The sequence below is a fragment of the Manis javanica genome, chromosome 15, assembly GCF_040802235.1.
Source record: "Manis javanica isolate MJ-LG chromosome 15, MJ_LKY, whole genome shotgun sequence".
NCBI lineage: Eukaryota > Metazoa > Chordata > Mammalia > Pholidota > Manidae > Manis > Manis javanica.
In genome coordinates this window covers 77,049,795-77,070,599 of record NC_133170.1, presented here as the reverse complement: position 1 = coordinate 77,070,599, position 20,805 = coordinate 77,049,795, and the positions used below count along the sequence as shown (strand labels likewise).

The 20,805-nt window shown below is 49.1% G+C and overlaps 1 protein-coding gene and 1 long non-coding RNA gene across 8 annotated transcripts in view; one reads left to right on the top strand and one right to left on the bottom strand.

The window, feature by feature from the left end:
* Window positions 1-20,805, bottom strand: part of WSCD2 (WSC domain containing 2) — a 113,974-nt gene that overhangs the window by 50,045 nt on the left and 43,124 nt on the right. For all 4 annotated transcript variants that reach the window (XM_037004324.2, XM_037004323.2, XM_073223970.1 and 1 more), the window contains one exon: window positions 16-945. In XM_037004324.2, the coding sequence (XP_036860219.2) occupies window positions 16-394 (379 nt within the window). In that variant the 5' untranslated portion in view covers window positions 395-945. The remainder of the gene's footprint in view (window positions 1-15; window positions 946-20,805) is intronic.
* LOC108387474 (uncharacterized) lies at window positions 12,079-19,986 on the top strand. 4 transcript variants are annotated; one of them, XR_001850822.3, is made up of 4 exons: window positions 12,079-12,756; window positions 15,034-15,126; window positions 17,650-17,824; window positions 19,054-19,986. It is a non-coding gene; the product is annotated as an uncharacterized lncRNA (long non-coding RNA). The 4 variants fall into 4 exon arrangements; XR_001850820.3 differs by having other exon boundaries at window positions 18,722-19,986; XR_012125725.1 differs by having other exon boundaries at window positions 17,685-19,986.

Here is a 20,805-nt window from a genome sequence, read left to right as displayed (position 1 = left end):
CCTCCTGCCCCTTACCTCGCTCCTCGTCCTTCTCCCGGGAGATCCTCCCCTTGAGGGCTCGGCTCCAGGCTCCTCCGTAGTCGCCCAGCTTGGCTCTCTCGTTCCCATCCTTGCCCCTGAACCAGGGTCCATACCTGCGGGCGACGCTGGAGGCTTCGCCCGGGTCCCGAAGGCCTCTGCCCAGATGCAAGTCACCCAAAAAGGGCAGCTCAGCGCCCTCGGCTGGGGCTCCCGCGGCGGGGTTGGCCTGGTTCTGGGACACGGCGGGCTGGCCCACGAAGCCAGAGTGAAGGAAGACAAGGCTCCCAGCCGTCAGGTAGAGGGCCAGGAAGGTGAAGAAACGGACAGGCTTCCGGCGGAGGTACCGCTGGAATTTGAACCAGAGTTTGGCCATGACGGGATCATTCCGGACTGCTCACCGGGGCTTGGCTGGGCGGCACTCAGGGAGGGGATGGAAGGGCTTCCTTTCCCAAGCGTCCCTTAGGATGGAACCCCTGGGGGTCGTCAGGCTTATTCCCTCCGCGGAGTGATCACCGGGACTAGAGAGGGAGGCCAGGTCCCGTGCTTGGCTGAGGCCAAGACAATGGAGCACAGGTCTCCCCGGCTTTCCCAAGGTCAAGGTGAGCTTCTTTGGGCCATGAAAGGGGCTTTGAGGTTGGGGACACCTAGGAGTTGGTCCCATTTTCCTACATCTTGTTCTTTGCCTCAGAGAGCTCCCAAAGAACTTTGGAAAGAGCAGTTGGGGGAGGATTCCAGGGTCCCCAGGAGCTGCAGTTCACTTCTCACCCTTTCTCGGCACTTTAGGCCTGTCAGGGCTGGATTATCTCACTGAGGGCTGTTTCTGGCCTCCTCCACCGCCGAGGACCAAGCTCGATGTGTCCACCTTGTGGGAACAGAAGCTGGTGGGCTTCCATCTGCTCAAGCATTAGGGCTCAGGGCTGCCACCTGAAAAACAGCACAGAAACGGACGTAAGAAGGTTCCTCCCAGAGGCCTGAGCTCAAAGGTTCTTGAACCTTCTCTAGGGGGATGCAGAGGCCCAGAGAAGGGAAGAAACCAATGGCCAAGAGCACCCAGTAGTGCTGGATAGAAGCCCAGTCCTGAGTCTTCTAGAACACCTGTCTTTTTCTTAAACCAAACTGGGAAGTGGGGGGCTTGAGTCCTATGGGACCCTTGTTTGGGGACAAGTTTGGGGTTCTTAGGCGCCACACTTCCTATATATTTGTCAAATATACCCTCGTTTGTGGGTTACTTCCCAGGTTTTTGCTGAACTGTCTGCTGGATCTGGCTGAATTGGAACCAGATCAAATTCATCCTCCCCCCCCCCACAATAAATTAGTGAGTACCTACTGCGCAGCAAGCATGGGCCCAAGCACTGGAGATAAAGCTGGGAAGCAGAGGGACAAGGTCTCTTCCCTCACAGGGCTCACATTCAGGTGCGAGGAATCAAAGCCACAGCCCCTCTCCTCTATCCAAGGAAGACAAGGAAATGGACTGAAAGCAGGATTATTTAGCAACACATTCACTCACTCAGAATTAACTGAGCATCTACAGTATGCCCAGCTTTGTGCCAAGCCCTCTCCACATACTCATCATATATTCTCCTGGGCATTTTTGTGGGAGGTGACTATTTCCCCATTTTACAGATGAGGCAACTAAGGCCACATAGCCAGTGAGTGGTGGAGTTGAGATTTGAACCCAGAACATTCCAAACGCAAAACCATGGCTCTTAACTACTGCCTTTTGACACTGCCCTTTTTCCATGTGGTCTGGGTATTACTTGGGAATTCAGAGACAGACCCCAAAGCAGCAGCCCATCTCCACTAGTTCTCAATGACCGGTAGAAGCTCACGGTTTGACAGGGTCCATCAGAGTGTGGTCTGAGGAGCATCTGATTCATAATACCTAGGAGCTTGGTTAAGCATGAAGATTCTTGGCCTCTCCAACTAAGGACTTCTGGTTAGGGGAGGGGGGAACCTACAGGTGTAACAAGGTACCCTCGAGTAATTGAGATGGCCACAGAGGGTGAGAACCATGCTTTATGAGTAAACCTTTCTGGTTCATCAGCCAGTGTAAATTAGAAAATTGAAAGAAAATGCCATTGGGCTAATGCTGTTTCATACAACCACCAGCAGGGGGCCTCAGGACACTCTTGGCCAATGCATAGGATTCAATCGGCAGCCAATGGACGATCTGAGAGGTAAGAGCCCCTCCTAATCCAGACAGCAGCGTGGGAGTTTAACTATGGCTCATGGTAATTTCCATCAGTCCTTGACAGGCCATCCTATTCATTCAGGAACTAAGTACTAAGCACCTAATATGCACCTGTTACTGCTCTAAATACTTGAAATAGATAGGTGAACAAAAAAGCCCCAAATCCATGCCCCTGCAGGATCGAACCATCTGTTCATACATCAGTCCTTCCATTTGTCCTTTAATCCATTCATCAGCCACCTAGCTATCCATCTATTAAGTCACAATCCACCCAACCATCCATCATCCATTCCTTAAACCATCCATCAATCCACCTACCTATCCATCCACCATTAATCTGTTCATTAGTCCATCCATCCATCCATCATCTACCCATTCATCTGAACTGTAGCAGCCATCCAGCTCTCGACGCAGCCATTCATCCACCGATCCTTCCATTCACTTAAAAACATGTGTTTCCTGCCTATTATGTGAGTGCTTGGGAAGCAAAAATAAATAATTGAGTCTATTGAGGTAGACAGCAATTTAATCACTATACTGACAGACAGTGATAAATCCTGTAATAGATGTATAAAATATAGAGCAGTAATTAATAACTAATGTGTATTGAGCACTTATTATGTGCCAGTCGCTGCTCTAAACACATACATACTCTGATTTAATCCTCATAACAGTTCTATGAGGGGCATCTCTATTTTACAGAGGAGAGAAATGAGGCTCAGAGAGATTAAGTAACTTGTTCAGAGCCACACAGCTGGTCCATGGAAGCTAGGTTGTGAACCCAGGACTTCTTGACTTCACAGCTTGTATTCCTAACCATGCATCTATTCTGGTCTTGTACCCCTTTGAGAATCTGATGTAAACTACAGATGTATATCCAGAAAAAAGCCCTTGCACACAAGTTTCCAGATGTCAGAGGGTTTGCGGACTCTAGGGTGGGAAGTCCTGGAATAGAGGACCCCAAAAAGGAGAGTCTGCACCTGCCTGGGGGAACCAGAGAGGGCCACCCCAGGAAGGGGTCCTGGAGCAGGCAGCTCTTCTAAAAGGAGTCAAAGTTTTTCAGGTGAAGGAACAGCACATGTGAAGGGCAGGTCGCCGGAGTGGAGGAGCAAAGGAACTTCGAGCAGGGTGGAGATGCAGTTAAGCAGTAGGTAAGGGCCATGCCAGGGGGAACCTTGAATGCCGGGTCAGGAGTCTGCACTGTGTTCTGACTCTGTGCGTGGGGATCCACTGAAGTTTCACTGTCACCCAGATGCTTTAGGAAGACCAATCTTTTGAAAACCTTCAGGCAGTGGGTGGTGGCCACGTGGACCACACACGTGCCAGATGCTTCTGCAGCTGCGTCAGGATGAGAAAAAGACAGCTGCCCTCATGAAGGTGGTCAGGGGGACACCAACCCTTCCAAAGGCATGCAGGCAAGAGCGTGGGCCCTGGAGGTGGACCTGCCTGAGTTCAAATCCTGCCTCTTCCACCCAACCAGCTGTGTGACTGGAGCAAGACACCCCTTCTCACAGACAGAGCCCCCTCACCTGTAACGTGGACAGAAGCATCTTTATATCCCCCAACAAATATATTGCCAGGAGGACTGCATTAAAAATTGCAGGAAGAGTATCTGGCACCAGAGCAGGGCTTCAAGAAAAGCCTCTGCCACCACCACGCTCACAGGCACATGGGCGCAGCCTCAAAGCCACTGGACACAGCAGCACATTTGCATAGAGTCAGCCATGGTTCTGGCGACTGCATTCCCTGTGGCTTTTGTCTCTCTGAGGATATTTCTGGGTCTAGTCCTTTTTTGTTGTTCCCTTCTCATTCTTTTCTACTTCAACACATCTCTCCTCTAAGTGGGTGCCCAATGGGTTTTAAGAGGATAATGAGTTCATTAGAAGCTGGCAGGGAACAGAAAGAGACAGAGGCGCTGGTGATGTGGGAAGTGCAGGGGGCCTGCCGGAGGGGCCTGTGAGGGACTGTGTGGGCAATGCTGCCCGGAGCCACCCACTCCGTCCTGCTGGTGCTGGGAGGTGGGGGGGGGCACCCAGAGGGAGAGCGTCCTAGAATCCGAGCCCATGATACGGGGGGAATCAGGTCGGCTTTCTTGCTGTGTGGGACTAGTGTCTGGTGCCTAGTGAGTGCCCAAGAAACATTGGTGGCCAGTGAGTGGAGAGAATCGGGGACTGGCCACCCTGGGGCATAAACCTACAACCATGGCTCTATGCCATATGCCCAAACCCCCAGTGACAGCCTCAGAGAGCTGCCCACTCAGGGCTCTGCAGAGGCAGTGTCTGACATTTTTGAACTAGCAGGTCTAGGAAGAGTTCAAGTTCAGTGTGATCCCGGGGTTTCAAGGCAAACCACAGTTCCACCTTCCCTAAGGGAGCCCCAAAGCCTTCTCTGCCTCTCAGGCCATCTGTTATTCTCTCCCTGGCCTTAGTCTCTCTGTCTTTGCCTTTCTCTCTCTCTCTCTCCAGACAGAAATTCTGCCCCAAAGGGAACAAGGAAATGAAGCTAACTGCCATTTGCTGCACACCCACTCTGTGCTAGACACTATGTGCAAAGGTTTTACAAATGCATTCTCACAGACTCCTCCCTTTCAGCAACCTGCAAGGGAGGAATGATGGCTGTCCTCAGTCCAGAGATTGTGCATCTACAACCTGGGGTGGGGGTACATGCTGGCCTGCACGAGCCCATTTGCTTCTCTGTCTCCATTTGTTCATTACCTGTTGGAAATAACTGCACTAACATCCTCTCCTGTCAGCTAGAGGAGTCAGACCCAGGCAGGTGACCACACCTCTCTGAGCAGCCATCTATAAAGTACGCTGACCATAGATTCTTCCTCTGGAGTCTTGGGAGGATTCAATGAGATAACCCATATTTCTGGAGTTGGCGCTCACTTAAAGCTGGCTGCAATCGCTTCATCCCCCTTCACTGTACATTCAACCCCAATGAGCCTCGGTGTCCCATTTGTTGAATGTGGTGGTTGATCCCTTCCCTGCCTCCTTGCCAGGCCAATGTGAGTTTCCACAAGGGTGAGGCCAAGAGGCCCCCAGTGCAGGAATGGCAGCTTTTGGTAAATGCAGTGTTGTTTCAGCAGGAGCCTGAGAGTGTCTAAATACAGCCTGTTTTTAGTACCAGAATGAACCTCTGGTGTTGAGCTGCCAAGGAAATGCCCACGAGGGCAGACCTGCCCTGCAGGGAGGGAGAACAGGAGGTGCAGCCCGCCCGGAGGCCGCCTCCACCGGACGGGGTCACAGTGCTCCCCCTTCCAGATTTCAGAGGCACGTGGGTCTGGCTAGAAACCCAGGGGCCTGGGCGGGGGCTGGACCTCTCCCTACAGCCCCCCGAGCTTCAGCAGAGGGTGCAAGCCCAGGGACAAACTGACCCCCTGACCATCCCAGCTTGGCCCAGAAATAGACACTGAGAAACCAGATTTGTGAAAACTGATTTCACAGTTCTGGGTAGGAGACCCCACCTGGGGATCTCCAAGAAATTGGGAGCCCAGGCCAGAGGTGAGATTTTAGTCTTGGCCTAATAATAAAAATGCAGACAATCACCAATATTTCTTTAGCATTTACTATGTGCCAGACACTATGCTGAGCATCTTATTTCCATTGTGCCATTTAATCCCCACTAGAACTCTTTGAGGGGGTTATTAACCATTCTGTACCTCAGTTTCCCCATCCATAAAACAGGGTAAATCACAGCATTTTTCTCATAGGGTTTGTGCAGACTAAATGAGTTAATATATGCAAGTGTCTCCCAAGTGTCACCTCTTACTGTAGAAATTTGTAGACAATATATGTGGTTTTGCCTGCCCAGCGCTCATCTTGGAAAATGGATAAGACCCCATTATCCTTCACAGAGCTTCTCTGCCATATGGCTTGAATGAATTCCCCTCAGCAGTTGCTGCCAGCACTCAAGCCTGTCTCCTGATACATGTGTACATGAATTAATGTAGGGTGTGTATGTACCTAGGAATGAAATTGCTAGATCTCACTGTGTGGGCATTTTATGACTATCCTAAGGAACACCGATTTGTTTTCCAAAGAGGCAGGAGTGACAGCTCCTAGCAGTGTATGAGCGTTCGTTCCTGGTGCTCCAGATCTGCATCAACGCTTCATGTGCTTGGCCTTTTTTTTTTTTCCAGTCTGATAGTTCTGTATGTGGCCCACCCACAGAGTTAACTTCCAAATGCCATCTGGAAGCAGTTTCCATCAATTATTGGTGGGGATTGGTGGATAAATGCCCCAACTCCCTCCTCCCTGATAGAATAACTCCTGGTAGCTGAACTGACAGCGCACCCTCAGGTTTCTTTCCTTCTTTGGCTCTCTTCACTCAGGGAAGGAAAGGAGGCAGTGTGTTCTTCACCTCCTAAATAAACTTGGAATATGTTATGATTTGTTTAACTTTTTCTTATCATTAGACATGTAAAATATTTCCACTTTCCCTCCCTTATTAATAAGGAATACTATGATTAACCTCCTATAGGTAGATCTTTGTCCAGATTCCTGGAAGGCAATATAGAACCTCTCAACAATGATGAGACATAGGCACGATTACACCCATTTTACATAGGAGGAAGCTAGGGCTCATGGAGAGGAAGTGATTCGCCCAAGCACACAGCTAGCCAGAGGTGGAGCGTGAATTCAGGTGCGGAACCACCGAAGTCTCAATGACATGAAGCAGTGGCACACACCAAGCAGACCACCAGCACCGTAGGCCCCCCTTAACCCATTATATCCCTCGGTTCAATCCCAGCCTCAGTGGAAGGATCCTTCCTGATCTTTCTTGGAGATAGAAAACCATCCCGCAAATGCTCCTCCTCCAGGTAAATTAATTAATCAAAGTTCAGCTCCCTTAATCAAAGTTCCTCCTCATCCTTTTTGCTCCTGGACCAGCCTTTTGGCAAGCGAAAGAAGGTATGCAATAGCCCAAGAAATACCATAATACTAGTCTTGTGGCTTTCCCTCATGATCTTTGGGAATCTAGAATTTTATTTAACCCAACTAATCTTACAGAAGAATTATGCATCCCTGCCCACACCCCTCTGGGACACAGTCTCCCACTGGGCTTGTCCATAGTGTCATGATCCCATTGTGTCCTGATGACGGATCTGTTGTGTTGTTTCTACAGTTTCTGGCCACTGTGTTCAAAACTGCAGTGAGTATTTCAGCACAAACACATTTACTACCTGGACCAAAAAAGTGAGATTACTGTATCCAAGATTCTGCCTATCTGTGCATGAGCACACGGGGGAAACTGCACTCTAGGGTCCTAAGTACAGCATGTGCCACTTCCCACACGCTTGCCCACCCCCCAGGAAGAGTCCCTAGAGCTGCAACACTTGCTTCCCTCCGTTCCCAGGACAGGAACTCACCTACTACCACCCAGCACTCACAGCTCACCATCTGTGTCCTTTTTCATTCATCTTTCCCAAAACTCAAGAAAATAAATGAGAAGGCAAAATGCCATTAGCTTAATGGCCTTTAACACCCAGCCATCTGCCATGATGTAATTAAATAAAAAAACCAGAGGGAGCATATGGTGCCCATTATAAATAAATATTAAAAATTTTGTTTCCCTGGGTAATGACTCCAGGGCCTCTTGCTCCACGGGCAAACTTTATGGCCATCTTCTCTTGTTGCAGAGAATCGGGATGGGCCGCGGTGAGTGGAAATAACTGCTGGAGAAGCAACGCGGCCAGATCTAGAGTCAGACATTCCTGGTTTGAACCTGCCTCAGCCACATGGTGGCTGTGTGATCATGACCAAGTGGCCTCTCTAAGACTATTTCCTCACCTGAAAAATTGGGCCAATCTATCCTGCTTTGTTGGGAAGGCATGAGGGTTAAATGAGCTAATTTGTTTAAAATACATAGTACCATAATAATAGCATGTACCATAATTTATTGAACACCTACTATGTGTCAGACACTGTTCTATATATTATTTAATCCTTACAACAATCCTATATGAAAGGTTGCATTCATTCGCCCCATTTTACAGGTAAGAATGCTGAGGTTCAGAGAGGTTAAGTAACCTGTGAAAGGTCACACAGCTAGGAAGTGGTTGAGCAGAGTTCAAACCCAGGCAGTGCAGCTCCAGAGCCTGCCCTCCACTGAGCCTGACACAACAGTTTCTCAATAGATGGTCTTCTGTGCCTCAGCTTCAGTCAGCTAAACAATCTCCCCATTCTTATGACAGTACTATTTGCCCAGACTTCATCTCAGAAAAAGATGATGATTCGACGAGTTCATTGTGATGATTAGCGACCACCAAGGTAAGATGTGAAGATGCATTTTGGGGGCTCCATCTAGTGAGTGAAACCCACTCCCTGCTCAGAGGGGTAAGGTCCCGGTGGCCAGGCTGTCCTTCATGACCCTGCCCACTGGCGTAACTAGTACACCATAACTCAGATATAAAACTGGTCAATCAATTCTTGCCCCCTGGGAACATGGGATTGGAACTGAAACACTCTGACCTCTGCTGGTCACTTGGATGAAGGACCTGTAACTGTCATCACACAGCCAAGGAGCAAAATTTAATCTGCAAAGAGAAGAAGCAAGCAGATGAGTAGAGGAGAGCCTCAGAGGAGCCATGAAAGCCTTGGGTTCCTGACTTGCGGAGAGCCATGTGCCAGCACTGAATGGGACAACATGCCTACTTTTCTTACCAGGCTGTTGGGTTTCCAGCAGAGTCTCAAAAACAGTTAGCTACAGGAGAATATATTCATAAATGACATACCTGATAAGGGGTTGACATCCGAATTATATAAAGAGCTCATGCACCTCAACAAACCAAAAGCAAATAAGCCAATTAAAAAATGGGCAGAGGAGCCGAACAGACACTTCTCCAAAGAAGAAATTCAGATGGTCAACAGGCACATGAAAAGATGCTCCACATCACTAATCATCAGAGAAATGCAAATTAAAACCACAATGAGATATCACCTCATATCAGTTAGAATGGCCACCATCCAAAAGACAAACAACAACAAACGTTGGTGAGGTTGTGGAGAAAGGGGAACCCTCCTACACTGCTGGTGGGAATGCAAATTAGTTCAACCATTATGGAAAGCAGTATGGAGGTTCCTCAAAAGGCTCAAAATAGAAATACCGTTTGACCCAGGAATTCCACTTCTAGGAATTTACCCTAAGAATGCAGCAGCCCAGTTTGCAAAAGACAGATGCACCCCTATGTTTATCGCAGCACTATTTACAATAGCCAAGAAATGGAAACAACCTAAGGGTCCATCAGTAGATGAATGCATAAAGAAGATGAGGTACATATACACAATGGAATATTATTCAGCCATAAGAAGAAAACAAATCCTACCATTTGCAACAACATGGATGGAGCTAGAGGGTATTATGCTCAGTGAAATAAGCCAGGCAGAGAAAGACAAGTATCAAATGATTTCACTCATCTGTAGAGTATAAGAACAAAGAAAAAACTGAAGGAACAAAACAGCAGCAGACTCACAGAACCCAAGAATGGACTAACAGTTACCAAAGGGAAAGGGATTGGGGAGGATGGGTGGGAAGGGAGGAATAAGAGGTGAAAAGGGTCATTACGATTAGCACGCATAATATAGGGGGTGGGACACGGGGAAGGCAGTATAACACAGAGAAGACAAGTAATGATTCTATAGCATATTACTATGCTGATGGACAGTGACTGTAATGGGGTATGTGGTGGGGACTTGATAATAGGGGAAGTCTAGTAACCATAATATTGTTCATGTAATTATACATTAATGATAGCAAAAAAATACAAAATAGTTAGCTACAGTTAGTCTTCAAAAGCAACTCTACAAAACTTAACATACTCTTAACCATTTGATCCAGAAGTCACGCTGCTTGGTCTTTACCCAAAGGAAATGAAAACTTAATATCTGTACAAAACCCTGCACATCAATGTTTGTAGCAGCTTTATGCGTAATTGCCAAAACCTGGAAGCAACCAAGATGTCCTTCAGTAGGTGAATGGATAAACTGTGATACATCTAGATGATGGAATATTATGCAGTGCTGAAAAGAAATGAGCTACCAAGCCATGAAAAGACATGGAGGAAACTGAAATGCAGATTGTGACATGAAAGAGGCCAGTCGGATAAGGCTGCATGCTGTAGGATTCTGACTTGGTGACATTCTGGAAAAGACAAAACTAGGGAGACAGCTAAAAGATCAGTGGTTGCCAGGGGCTAGCATGGAGGGACGGATGAATAGGTGGAGCAGAGAGGATTTTTAGGGCAGGGAAAGTATTCTGTAGAATACTGTAGCGGTGGGTATGTGACATTTATTTGTTCAAACCCAAGGAACATACAACGCCAAGAATCAACCCAAATGTAAACCATGGACTTTGGTGATTCCGATGTGTCAATGTAGGTTCGTCGATTTTAACAAATGTCCCACTGTCATGGGGGATGTTAATAATGGGGAGAGGCTGTGCAAGTGGGGACAGGGGGTATAGGGGAACTCTCTGCTTGCTGTTCATTTTGCTATGAACCTAAATAACTGCTCTAAAAATAAAGTGTATTAAAAAGGGTTGGGGGGCAATCACCTACTTGAAAAGTCTGGGACACACTAGAGTAGATGTCAGTGAACCATCCAAAATCAGTGGGGAGGGAGGACAGAGTTGCAGAAAGGGACAGTGTCGGGGAGAGGGGATAAAGGGGTGACATGACAGCTCCCCCTGTCCAGCGGTTTGATGATGGGGGCCGAAGGCACAGGTCACCCAGTCCACAGGCCTTCCCTGTCAGGCAGCTGCCTGCCCTCCTCTGAGCCCAGGTGGCTTTCCTCCCCAATAGGGACTGCTGAAGAAAGGCCCTAAATCCTATCATTAAGCCGTCTGGCGTCATCCTTCTCCACCAGGAGTTGCACAGTCTTGGGTCAATTAGTGTGCGTTTGCATAGAGCTCCTGAATAGGTTGCTAATTGTCTGGGGGAGATAATGGATGGCTCTGCTGGTTTTGGGCAGAATGTTTGCCCACAGGGGGAGACCTACAGAGGGTGGCAGAGGAAAGGCAGGAAGGAAGGAGGAAAGGGAAGCTGGGGGAAGGGAGGAACTATTACTGATTCCTATGCAGGAAGAAGTATTATTTTATGAACTTTGCTTTAGGGGTGTGTGTGTACTGGATCCTAATGTAAAATGTATTTCTCACTATAGGTCCAATAAAATTATTTGAAAATGCTAGTGATGGAGCCTACCAAGGGAGAACCACTTGGGGTTTTAGTGGTGACAGAAGGACCCACTGAGAAAACAGCATTTGGGCGGAGACCTGAAAAATGGCAAGGAGCAGCCATGGGGAGATCTGTAGCAAGAAGGTCCGGGCAGAGAGGACACAGTGCAGACTGGGAAGTGGCAAAGGCCCCAGGACATCCCCAAATGGGAATGGGTGGCATGGAGAGAGGGGGGCTGGAGTGGACCCCACCCTGCACGGGCAGGAGAATGTGGGGGTGGCGGGTGGGTTGGGGGATTCTGCTCAAGGCTAGTTCTGAACTGCAGTGCAACACCCACCTATTTCCTAGGGCAGCATACCATGAGGAGGCAGAGGGGAAGAAGGCTTCTGTCTAAGGACCCTTCCTGGCCCAGTGGGCCATGGCCATGACCTGGTGGCTCTCAGAGGTTGAGCTGGGGTCAGGAGCTGTATGTTGGCTGGCAGAGCTGATAAGAGGCTGAAGTCCCGGCAGGGGACAGTGGTGGCTGCAGGATGTCTCTCTGGGTGGGGCTCAGGGCAAAGCTCTGGCTGGCAGGGTAGGCTCAAGGCCTCACCTGACACTGCCAAGGGCGCAGGGCACTTAGATGAGGTCAGAACATCCGATATGACAAACTATGACCTCAGCTAAACTGGCCGCCGCCTGTTTTGGTAGGCCCCACAGCTAAGAAAGTTTTTGTATTTTTGAAGGGTTATGAAGAAGAAAGATAATCCTCAGCAGCAGCAGAATGCATGTGGGCTGCCAAGGCTAAAATATTACTATCTGGCTCTTTTCAGAAAGGTTTGCCAGCCTTGGTATTTATCAGCAATGGAGGCTGATGGAGAGGGGCTTAGGGCCATCGAGGAAGTCGCCCTGTCCTTCCCCAGAGCTCAAAGACCACCCTCCCGGCTCTCAGCCACTTCCTTGGAGCAAGTGACAAAGAGCTGGAAGGAAGTCTGGAGATCCTTTGCCTAGAGAAACAGCCTCCTTTTACAGATGGGAAACTGAGGCCCAGAGAAATGCAAATGAAGTGACCCCCTGCAACTCTGGGAGGAAAGTGTTCCCAGCCCAGGTGAATAAACCTAAGAAGCTGAAATCAGTCAAGGGGGAGAAAACCTTTTATTTGGAGGCCTGGTTCGCTGCCTTAGCTGCCACTCTTGCTTACACGTTTCTCCAGCTGCGGCTCCCTCTCCCCTGTTTCTCTCCCTTCTGGGTTCCTGCTCACCTCTCCACCCACCCCTTGTAAACACCTATTGATATGGAGATGGACTAAGGCCAGGCGAGAGATTCTGGAAATATTGCAATTTTATCCACACCCACATCCACTGGAAATGCCTCACATGGACCTGGATCCAAAGTAAGTGTTCAATAAGTTTTAACTATTATTTTCATTATTGTTACTATTATTATTAGGATATAATAGAATCATAGAGTGCAAAGGGCCTTTAGCAACCCGCTGATATGCTCTGATATTTCACAGCAGAGGAATATGGGGCTCAGAGAGGCTGAAGAGTTGCCCAAGGTCACAGAGGGGCCAGGGCTGAGCTGGTTCCAGGACCAGGACTGCGGCCCTGAAGCTTTCTTTCCAGTGCACACACTGCTCCCTGCCAGGCCCATCACCACCTGCCCCGAACACCCAGGGAACAGCCACTTGCTGGCTCCACACTGGCTGTGGCAGATTAAGCTCTAATTTAGGAACAGTGACAGCTCCTATTAGCAGTTCTTCCCCAAAGAGGAATTTTCCACCAGAAGTTTCCCTACCCCAAATCACCAAAGCCCAGACTTTATGCCCAAGCCAGGGTGTATGCATGTGTCAGTATAGATGTGTGTGTGTGGGTGTCTGTTGGAGGGGGTCTCTGTGCCCCACGCCTGGCTGCACAGGTTAAATTCCCTTCCCTCACAGAGCACCCAGCATCCTTTGAGGGGCCGCCAGCCCCTGCAACCAGCACAAGGCAGGACTAAGAGGTGAACTCACAGCCCATCAAAGCTGCAGGGAGGACACTTCACAATCCCCAGGCCAGTGTCCTCTTTGACAGACGGGAAAACTGAGGCCCAAAAGGGATGGTGGAGGGACTCCACACGGTCATCCAGTGACTCTAACCAGACCCGGGTCTCTTGGACCCAGCCTTAAGCCTTGGCACCTTCCGGGGAAGGAAGGAGAATGAATGAACTGCTATGTACTGCATACCTACTATGTGCCAGGCCCTTCCATTTACACGGTGTCACTGACTTTCCCCAGTGCCTCTACATGGCAGGTTGGTTTTATTCTCACTGTACAGATGAGGCATTTGAGGTCAGGGAGGTCAGCTTTCCAGAAGGCAGAGCTGGTGAGCAGCAGAGCAAGGCTCCAACTTAAGCGGGTCTGACTCTAGAACCTTGATTATAACCACTAGTGACACTTGCTCCTGCTGCAGTGCCATCCTCTGACCCTGGAGCCTTCCTCCAAGGAGTCTGCTCAGCAAGCCAGGGCCCCTGCCAATGCCGCTCAGCTGGGACCGAGGGAAATGAGACGGCTCTAGAAGGCACAGGGGGCCCCAGGGATACCTTTACCATGGCCTTCAGTGGCCCACGGAGTTCTGGCACCCAACAGACATGCCCACTCCCATGAGGGCGACCACTCTAGACACTGACCAATACTTCAGCCCTTGGCTCAGCATCTGGAGACTATCGAGAAGGTGCCATGTGACCACACGTGTGCACATGCAGCAGACACACACGTGTACTCTGGAATCCCCATTTAGAGCACATGGCTGGAACCCCTCAATCCACTTCACAAATAAAAAACAGCAGAAACTATGTGACTTGGCCAAGAAACATGGTTAATGTTGCAGGTAAAACGAGAAACTGAAGCTTCTCATTCTGACCAAATACGGTTTCTAATTCCTGGGATTGTCAAGAGAATACATGGGGACAGGTCTTCAAGAGTCTAGACCAGAGTTTCCCAGCCTCGGCAGCACCGACGCTTGAATGGGATGCAGGGGCTGGGAGGCCATGTGGTGCAGTGTGGGATGTTAACACTGCACGCCGGGCCTCTACCTACTAGATGCCAGGATCAGTCCCCACCCCCCACTGAGTCGCGACAATGAAAAATGACCCTAGACATTGTCCTAGACCTTGCCCTTGTGAATACACAGAAGGGCACCACTCTTGAACCCGTCTGACTCCAGATTTACAAAGTTGTAGTTCCTGATTTTAGAGCTCAGTTCTAATATTTTATCCTACTGCTCTGTCATAAGATTCTATCCTAAGGTTCCACACTGGGACCCTGACTTCCAGCATTCTATGCCAGGGTACCAGGGTCAGTTTCAGTGTTGGCAGTTCTCTGATTTCTGATATTCTTTCCTAAGCCCCTAAGGTCCCATCTTCTCCCATATCACGGCTGAAATTCTCCCTGGGAGACAGCCATGCTTCAGTGCCTTCCAGTGAATGCGCCCATGAATTATATATTTTCCGTCATCTCTGAATTGCTCAGCAATTACGGAACGCCAAGGGTCAGCTGCCGAGAGCAAGAGCCTTCCCTTCAGCAGGGAAAAGTGGCAACTCACCAATGTACTTAAAGACGTTACCTCCTGCGGGGTAGGTGTAGGAGTGATATTTTTTTCATTCTGTGTATCTGTATTTTCTTTTTCCACAGTTGGCTATGGTTTAAAGGAAGAGATGGAGAGAGGGCGAGTTTCTGATGTCGATTACACACTTGGGCTGGAATCTTGGCTCCATCACTTACTAGGTGAGGTAGTCACTTCCCTCCCGAAGCCACAGGCTTCTCATGCCTAACATGGGGTGTTGGAGACAATGCAGGCAGCCATGGCTGAAGGCACATGGCTTCTGGAATGTGCTGGAGTCATCCAAGTCCTTGCTCAGGTCTGTCACTTTATATCTCAGGGCCTGGGGAGGGCGTGTCCCTTCTCTGAGCCTCCATTTTCCCAACCCATAAAACAGGCAAACCCACGCCACTTCTCCAGGCCCCCACAGGCATCTGGCCCAAGCAGGCGAGCCTTACTATTACTGCCCCCACGCCAGGGCGCTGGCAGGCACAGAGCCAGGCTGGGAGGGACTGGGGCAGAAATTAGCACCAAGGCAGCACCTTATCTCTCAATTTATTTGTGATTCTTCTAAAAGAGAGGCCTCCCCAGCGCCAATACTAATAGGTCATTGTCATCATGGTGTCTTTAAATTTAGATGAATAACCCCACGCAAACACACATCCACCCACCAACCCCCAGGAATAAATCCGCGGGTGGGAGGGAGGGAGGTCTGTCTCCTCACATCCCGGGAGGGAGGGGCAGGTGGGGGAGCTGGCGTGGGGCTGGGGCCGCAGCAGTTGGCCCCCGGGGACAAGGAGGCTCCTCCCCTCCCTGCCCCCAGTGCTGGGTGGCAAGTCAGGACCCTCAGATGCCCAGCCTGGGGGGCTCATGGGCAAGGTAGTACAATGAAGGTCAGTACTTGATTGACCACCAAGGGCAGTGGGTTTGAATCTGAATAGCCCCCAAGGCTGGGGTGGACATCCTGAGGGCAACTCACAGCCTCTCTGAGCTAGGGTTCCTCCTCTGTAAAGGGAGTGTCTGCAGGGCCCCTACTGTGGGCCTGTGACCTATGCAGACCCTGGGGCCCCTCCCTTGGTTTCATTCTCTGCCGTTACTATCTTGAACTTCTTAGGAAGGTTTGAACAAGGGGCATTTGCATGTTGCACTCGGTCGTGCAATTTATGGAGCTGGTCCTGAGTGGCGGTGAAGTTGGACGAGGCTTGTGATGAAAAGTCCCAGCCCTGGGCAGGGCGCCTGGTGGAGACTCAACCCTGCCTCTTCCCCTCCCACCATTCAGGCTTGTTCTTTGACTTTGTGGCCCAGGGTAAGTAGATTACCCTCTCTGCGCCTTCTGTTTCTCCTTTGTAAAACACAAAAACAAAAATGTCCTTAAATTTTCTTCTGGCTCCTACTTACTGCCACCTCCCCACCCAAAGTACAATTCACTCATTCATTCAACAAACACTCACTGAGTGCCAGCCAGCCACCTGCCAAGCCAAGGTTTGCCCCATGGGCCTGGCCCGAACCAGGGGACCTATCCATGGTGGGTTTATCCTGTGCAAACTTCACAAATGCCTCATCTCTGGGGAAAATTTCTCTTTCCTCACCTCAAAAGACTTCTGCTCAAATCCATGGAAGCCCAGTGTTCTCCTCTGAACCCCAGTCTGGGGCTGTTGCTGTTTCATTTCTTCACCTCTTCATGAGGTTATTTATTAGCTTTTTAAAATTTTGGGGTCTGTGTTGGTTGCAAGCACTAACAGTAACAATTTCTCTTGTTGAGCTTCCAGACCTCGACATGAATAATTTCTAATGTTCACAGTAACTTTGTAAGGTGGGGGCTATTCTCCCCATCACACAGATGAGAAACTGAAGCTCAGATAGGTCAAGGGACTTGCTCAAGGTCAGAAAACTCACAGATGGCCAAGCTGGGATTTCAACCCAGGTCTGTGTGGCCCCAAAGGGCTTTTGGTGACACTTTTGTACAGAAGTTTATCTCCCCCAAGGGCACATGTGCCGTGGGCCCTGCCTTAGTCTTCCCCTCATCTCTGGGGCTGCCTCACAGCTTGAGCCATGACATCTTCCAGCCACTCCTGGTTGAGTATCTGGAGCACACCTTTCCTGAATCCCAAGTGCAAATACCAGCCCCTCCAGACAGAGGGGGGCCTTTCCTGTGCTACTTACACAGCAAGTTGGTCCCTGAAGTCTCCTGAATCAGAAGAGGAAAACATTCAGAACCAGACAAAGACACTGGCCATGAGATGACTGGGACATGAGATGAAGCTTCAGGTCCCATGTGGGATCTGATGTGGCCTTTGGATCCCATCCAGGGACCAGAGTTTAGAACCTTCCTGTCTGGGGAATTAGTGATTACAAGAGGCCGGGAGAAATCTCAGTGTAAATCCTAGCACCACCATCAGGCCCCATGAGACATAGGGCATATTGAGGAGCCTTTCTGAACCTCAGTTTCCCCATGTTCAAATGGACAGTAAGTCCCTCAGAGGTGATTGTGAGGATTAAATGAGTGATATCTTGTAATAGCACTAGAGAGGATTTTCTACTTGCTATTATGGGTTGTATTGTGCCCCCCAAATTCCTGTGCTAAAGCCCTAGCCCCCAGTACCTCTAATGTGACCTTATTTGGAGATGGGGTCTTCAAAAAGGCAATCAAGTTAAAATGAGGTCTAATCTAACATGACTGGTATCCTTGTAAGAAGAAATTTGGGTAGGGACAGGTATAGAGGGAAGATGCTGTAATACCCAGGGAGGAGACAGCGCCGCACAAGCCCAGGAGAGGGGCCTGGAGCCCGTGCTCCCCACGTGCCCGGCCCTCAGAAGGAACCCACCCTCCCGACACCTTCCTTCTGGAATTCCAGCCTCCAGAACTGTGATGATACAGCGACAGTAAGTTTCTGTTGTTTAATCCACTGGAGCACCGCAGATATTTCTTATATTTTGTTTGTTTTACTAATGAGAGAATTTAATACAGACTGGTAGAAATGTAACCATATTAAATGCCCAGGTCATTGGAATCTCCCCTCTGTGCACACTCATGTGACCCCACTCAGATCAAGATACAAAACATTCCCTTCAGCCCTGGAGGACCCCTCCTGCTTCCCACAGCTGGTCCCCCCTCTCCAGTGGCAATCCCTGCTGTAATTTCTATCAACATGCAACAATTTTGCATGTTTGAGCCTCATAAGTGGCTGAACAATGTTAACAGAGGAAGCCAGACTTTAAACATTTAACTCAAATGAGCTTCATTTAAAAAAAATCCTGAAAAAAGGCACTATGATTATCTCCATTGTACAGATGAGGAGTCAGAGGACCAGAGAGGCTCAATAACTTGCCCCAGATCACACAGCCACAGTGTAGGTGGCAGAGCCAGGATATGAACCAGAACTGGTAGTCTGGCTCTACTCACTGTATTTACTGCCTTTATAATACACAGTAAATGCCCCATAAATATGACCATGGTGATTTCTGCCAAGCCAAGTACGTATTTTTTTCTGTAAATCATATCATATATATATATATATACACACACACACATATATACTTTACATATATAGCATATATACTATACATATATATAACAAATACACTTTATATAGCATAACCATTGGTAAATACTAGCACTGCCCCTTTTCCAGAAGGAAACAGAAGCCGCTCAGAGCAGATGAGATGCACAGCCAAGGTCACAGGGCTAGTGAATAGCAGAGCTGGGTTGGAGTGTGGCTGCTTGCGGAGTTCATGCTTTTAACCACTGACTTCCCCTGCCCCCTGCCCACTTCTGCTAAGAGGCAGCACCAGACCTCCGAACCTGCAGAATTCAAAAACCTGTACTTTCATTGAAACCATAATGAGATGTCACAGCACTCCCACGAGAAGGGTCAAATATATAACCCAAGACACCAAGAGCCAGCGAGGATGTAGAGCACCTGCAACCCTCATCCATCAATGAGAGTGTGGGAATACAGAAGGGTAGGCAGCCACTTTGGAAAAAAGTCTGATGATTTCTTATAAAATTAAACATCCACTTACCATACAATCCAGCAATCCTGCTAAGTATTTGCCCAAGAGAGATGAGAACCCATGTGTGCACAAAACCTGTATGCAAATGTTTATTGCAGGTTTACTGTAACTGCCCAAAATGAATCCACCCAAATGTTCTTCAAGGTGAATGGACAAATCATGGTGCCACCATACAAGGAATATTACTCAGCCATAAAAAAGGATGAACAATGATGGTACAGCAGCGCTGATGAACCTCAAAGGCATTATGCTGAGTGAAAGAAGCTAGACTCTGAAGCCTAAGTGATTCCATTTATACGACATTCTAGACAAGGCCAAAGGAAAACAGACTGGTGGTTGCTGCGGGCTAGGATCGGGGGTAAAGACTGACTACACAGAGGGATTTTCAAGGGTCATGGAACTGTTGTATATCTTGATTCTGGTGGTAGTTACATGGCTGAATGGGTTTGTTAAAACTTGTAGAACTATAAACTACAATGGGAGGATTTTACTGTAGGTAAATTATACTCAATAAAAACACTAAAAAAAAACCCTACAAGCAACCCCATTGTGGTTTTTCCTGCTATTCCAGCTGAGCCCAAAGGAAGGGATGCTGCTTCCAAGAGAATCGACACCTGCTCACTTGCCATCCCAGGCCCTGGGATGCTCACCTGGAGGGAAGGGAGGGTTCAGCCCGGCAGGGACAGCTCCCATGAGCACCCCGGTTCCCACATGACCCTCATCTCATCGTCTGCTCTGCTCCAAGAGCAGAAACAGTCAGGGTTATTTTTGCTTTGAGAAGTACCAGCCACAGGGTACTTTCTCCACAGGCAGCCGCCACCCCCTGCTGTGTTTACATAAAAACACGTTTGCACAGGATTTTGTTTTTGCATTTGCCTCAGCGGCCTGGATTCCATTAAATGTAGGGAGGCCTGATTATCAGGTTGGAAGCAGCTGATGGGAGAGAGCAATTGGAGGTGGGGGATGCAGGCACATGTTTCTCCCAGTCCCGCAGAGCCCTGGGGTATCTGTGCAGGGGCGACAAAGTGTGTGTGCACCAGCGTCCCAGCCTCGGCACTACTGCCCTTTCAAAGGGAGGGCTGCCTCACACACCGCAGGATGTTTAGAAGCATCCTTGGCTTCTGCCTAGCAACACCCCTCCACCTGTGTGACAAATCAAAAACGTTTGCAGGTATTGTCAAATGTCTTGGGGGGGCGTGGCAAAAGTGCCCCTAGTTAAGAACCACCAGCTCAACACAGATACACACACACACACACACACACACTCAGGCCAGCATCCCTCTACCTCCCAAGACCCACCTGAAGAGAGAGAGCGTGACTGCCTTTTTCACCTCTGGATCCCTGGCTCTTCCCACACCACCAGACACATTCACATTTTAGAGGTTCAAAGACACTCTGTGGTTGGAGCTAACCGTGGAGGCAGGGGAGACACGGCCGATGGTCAGCAGCTGCCTTTGTTCAGAGACCACTGTCCAGCACTCGGACTCTGGCCACCATGTGTGGATCGGTACCATGTGTCAGTCTGTGGCTGTTCCCACATCCCCTCTCCCAGCCCTGGGATCGGGGCCCCCAATCATCCCCATTTTACAGATGGGCACTCAGCTAGTGGGTGGTGGAGCTCGGATCTGAGCCAAGAAACATCTGCCTCCAGGGTCCAGTCTCCTAATTATCACACGCTACTTCAGGCAGCTGCAGCCTTAAATGTTTCTTAAGGACGAGATGGGGAATAAATAGTGACAAAGACTCTCTCCTTAACCAATCTCTACTCAGGCTCCCCAGAATTCTTCTTGAAGTAGGCGTCTCTGCATTGTCCAATTTTAGCAAGAAATTTTAGCAGGTTCAGTCAGTTT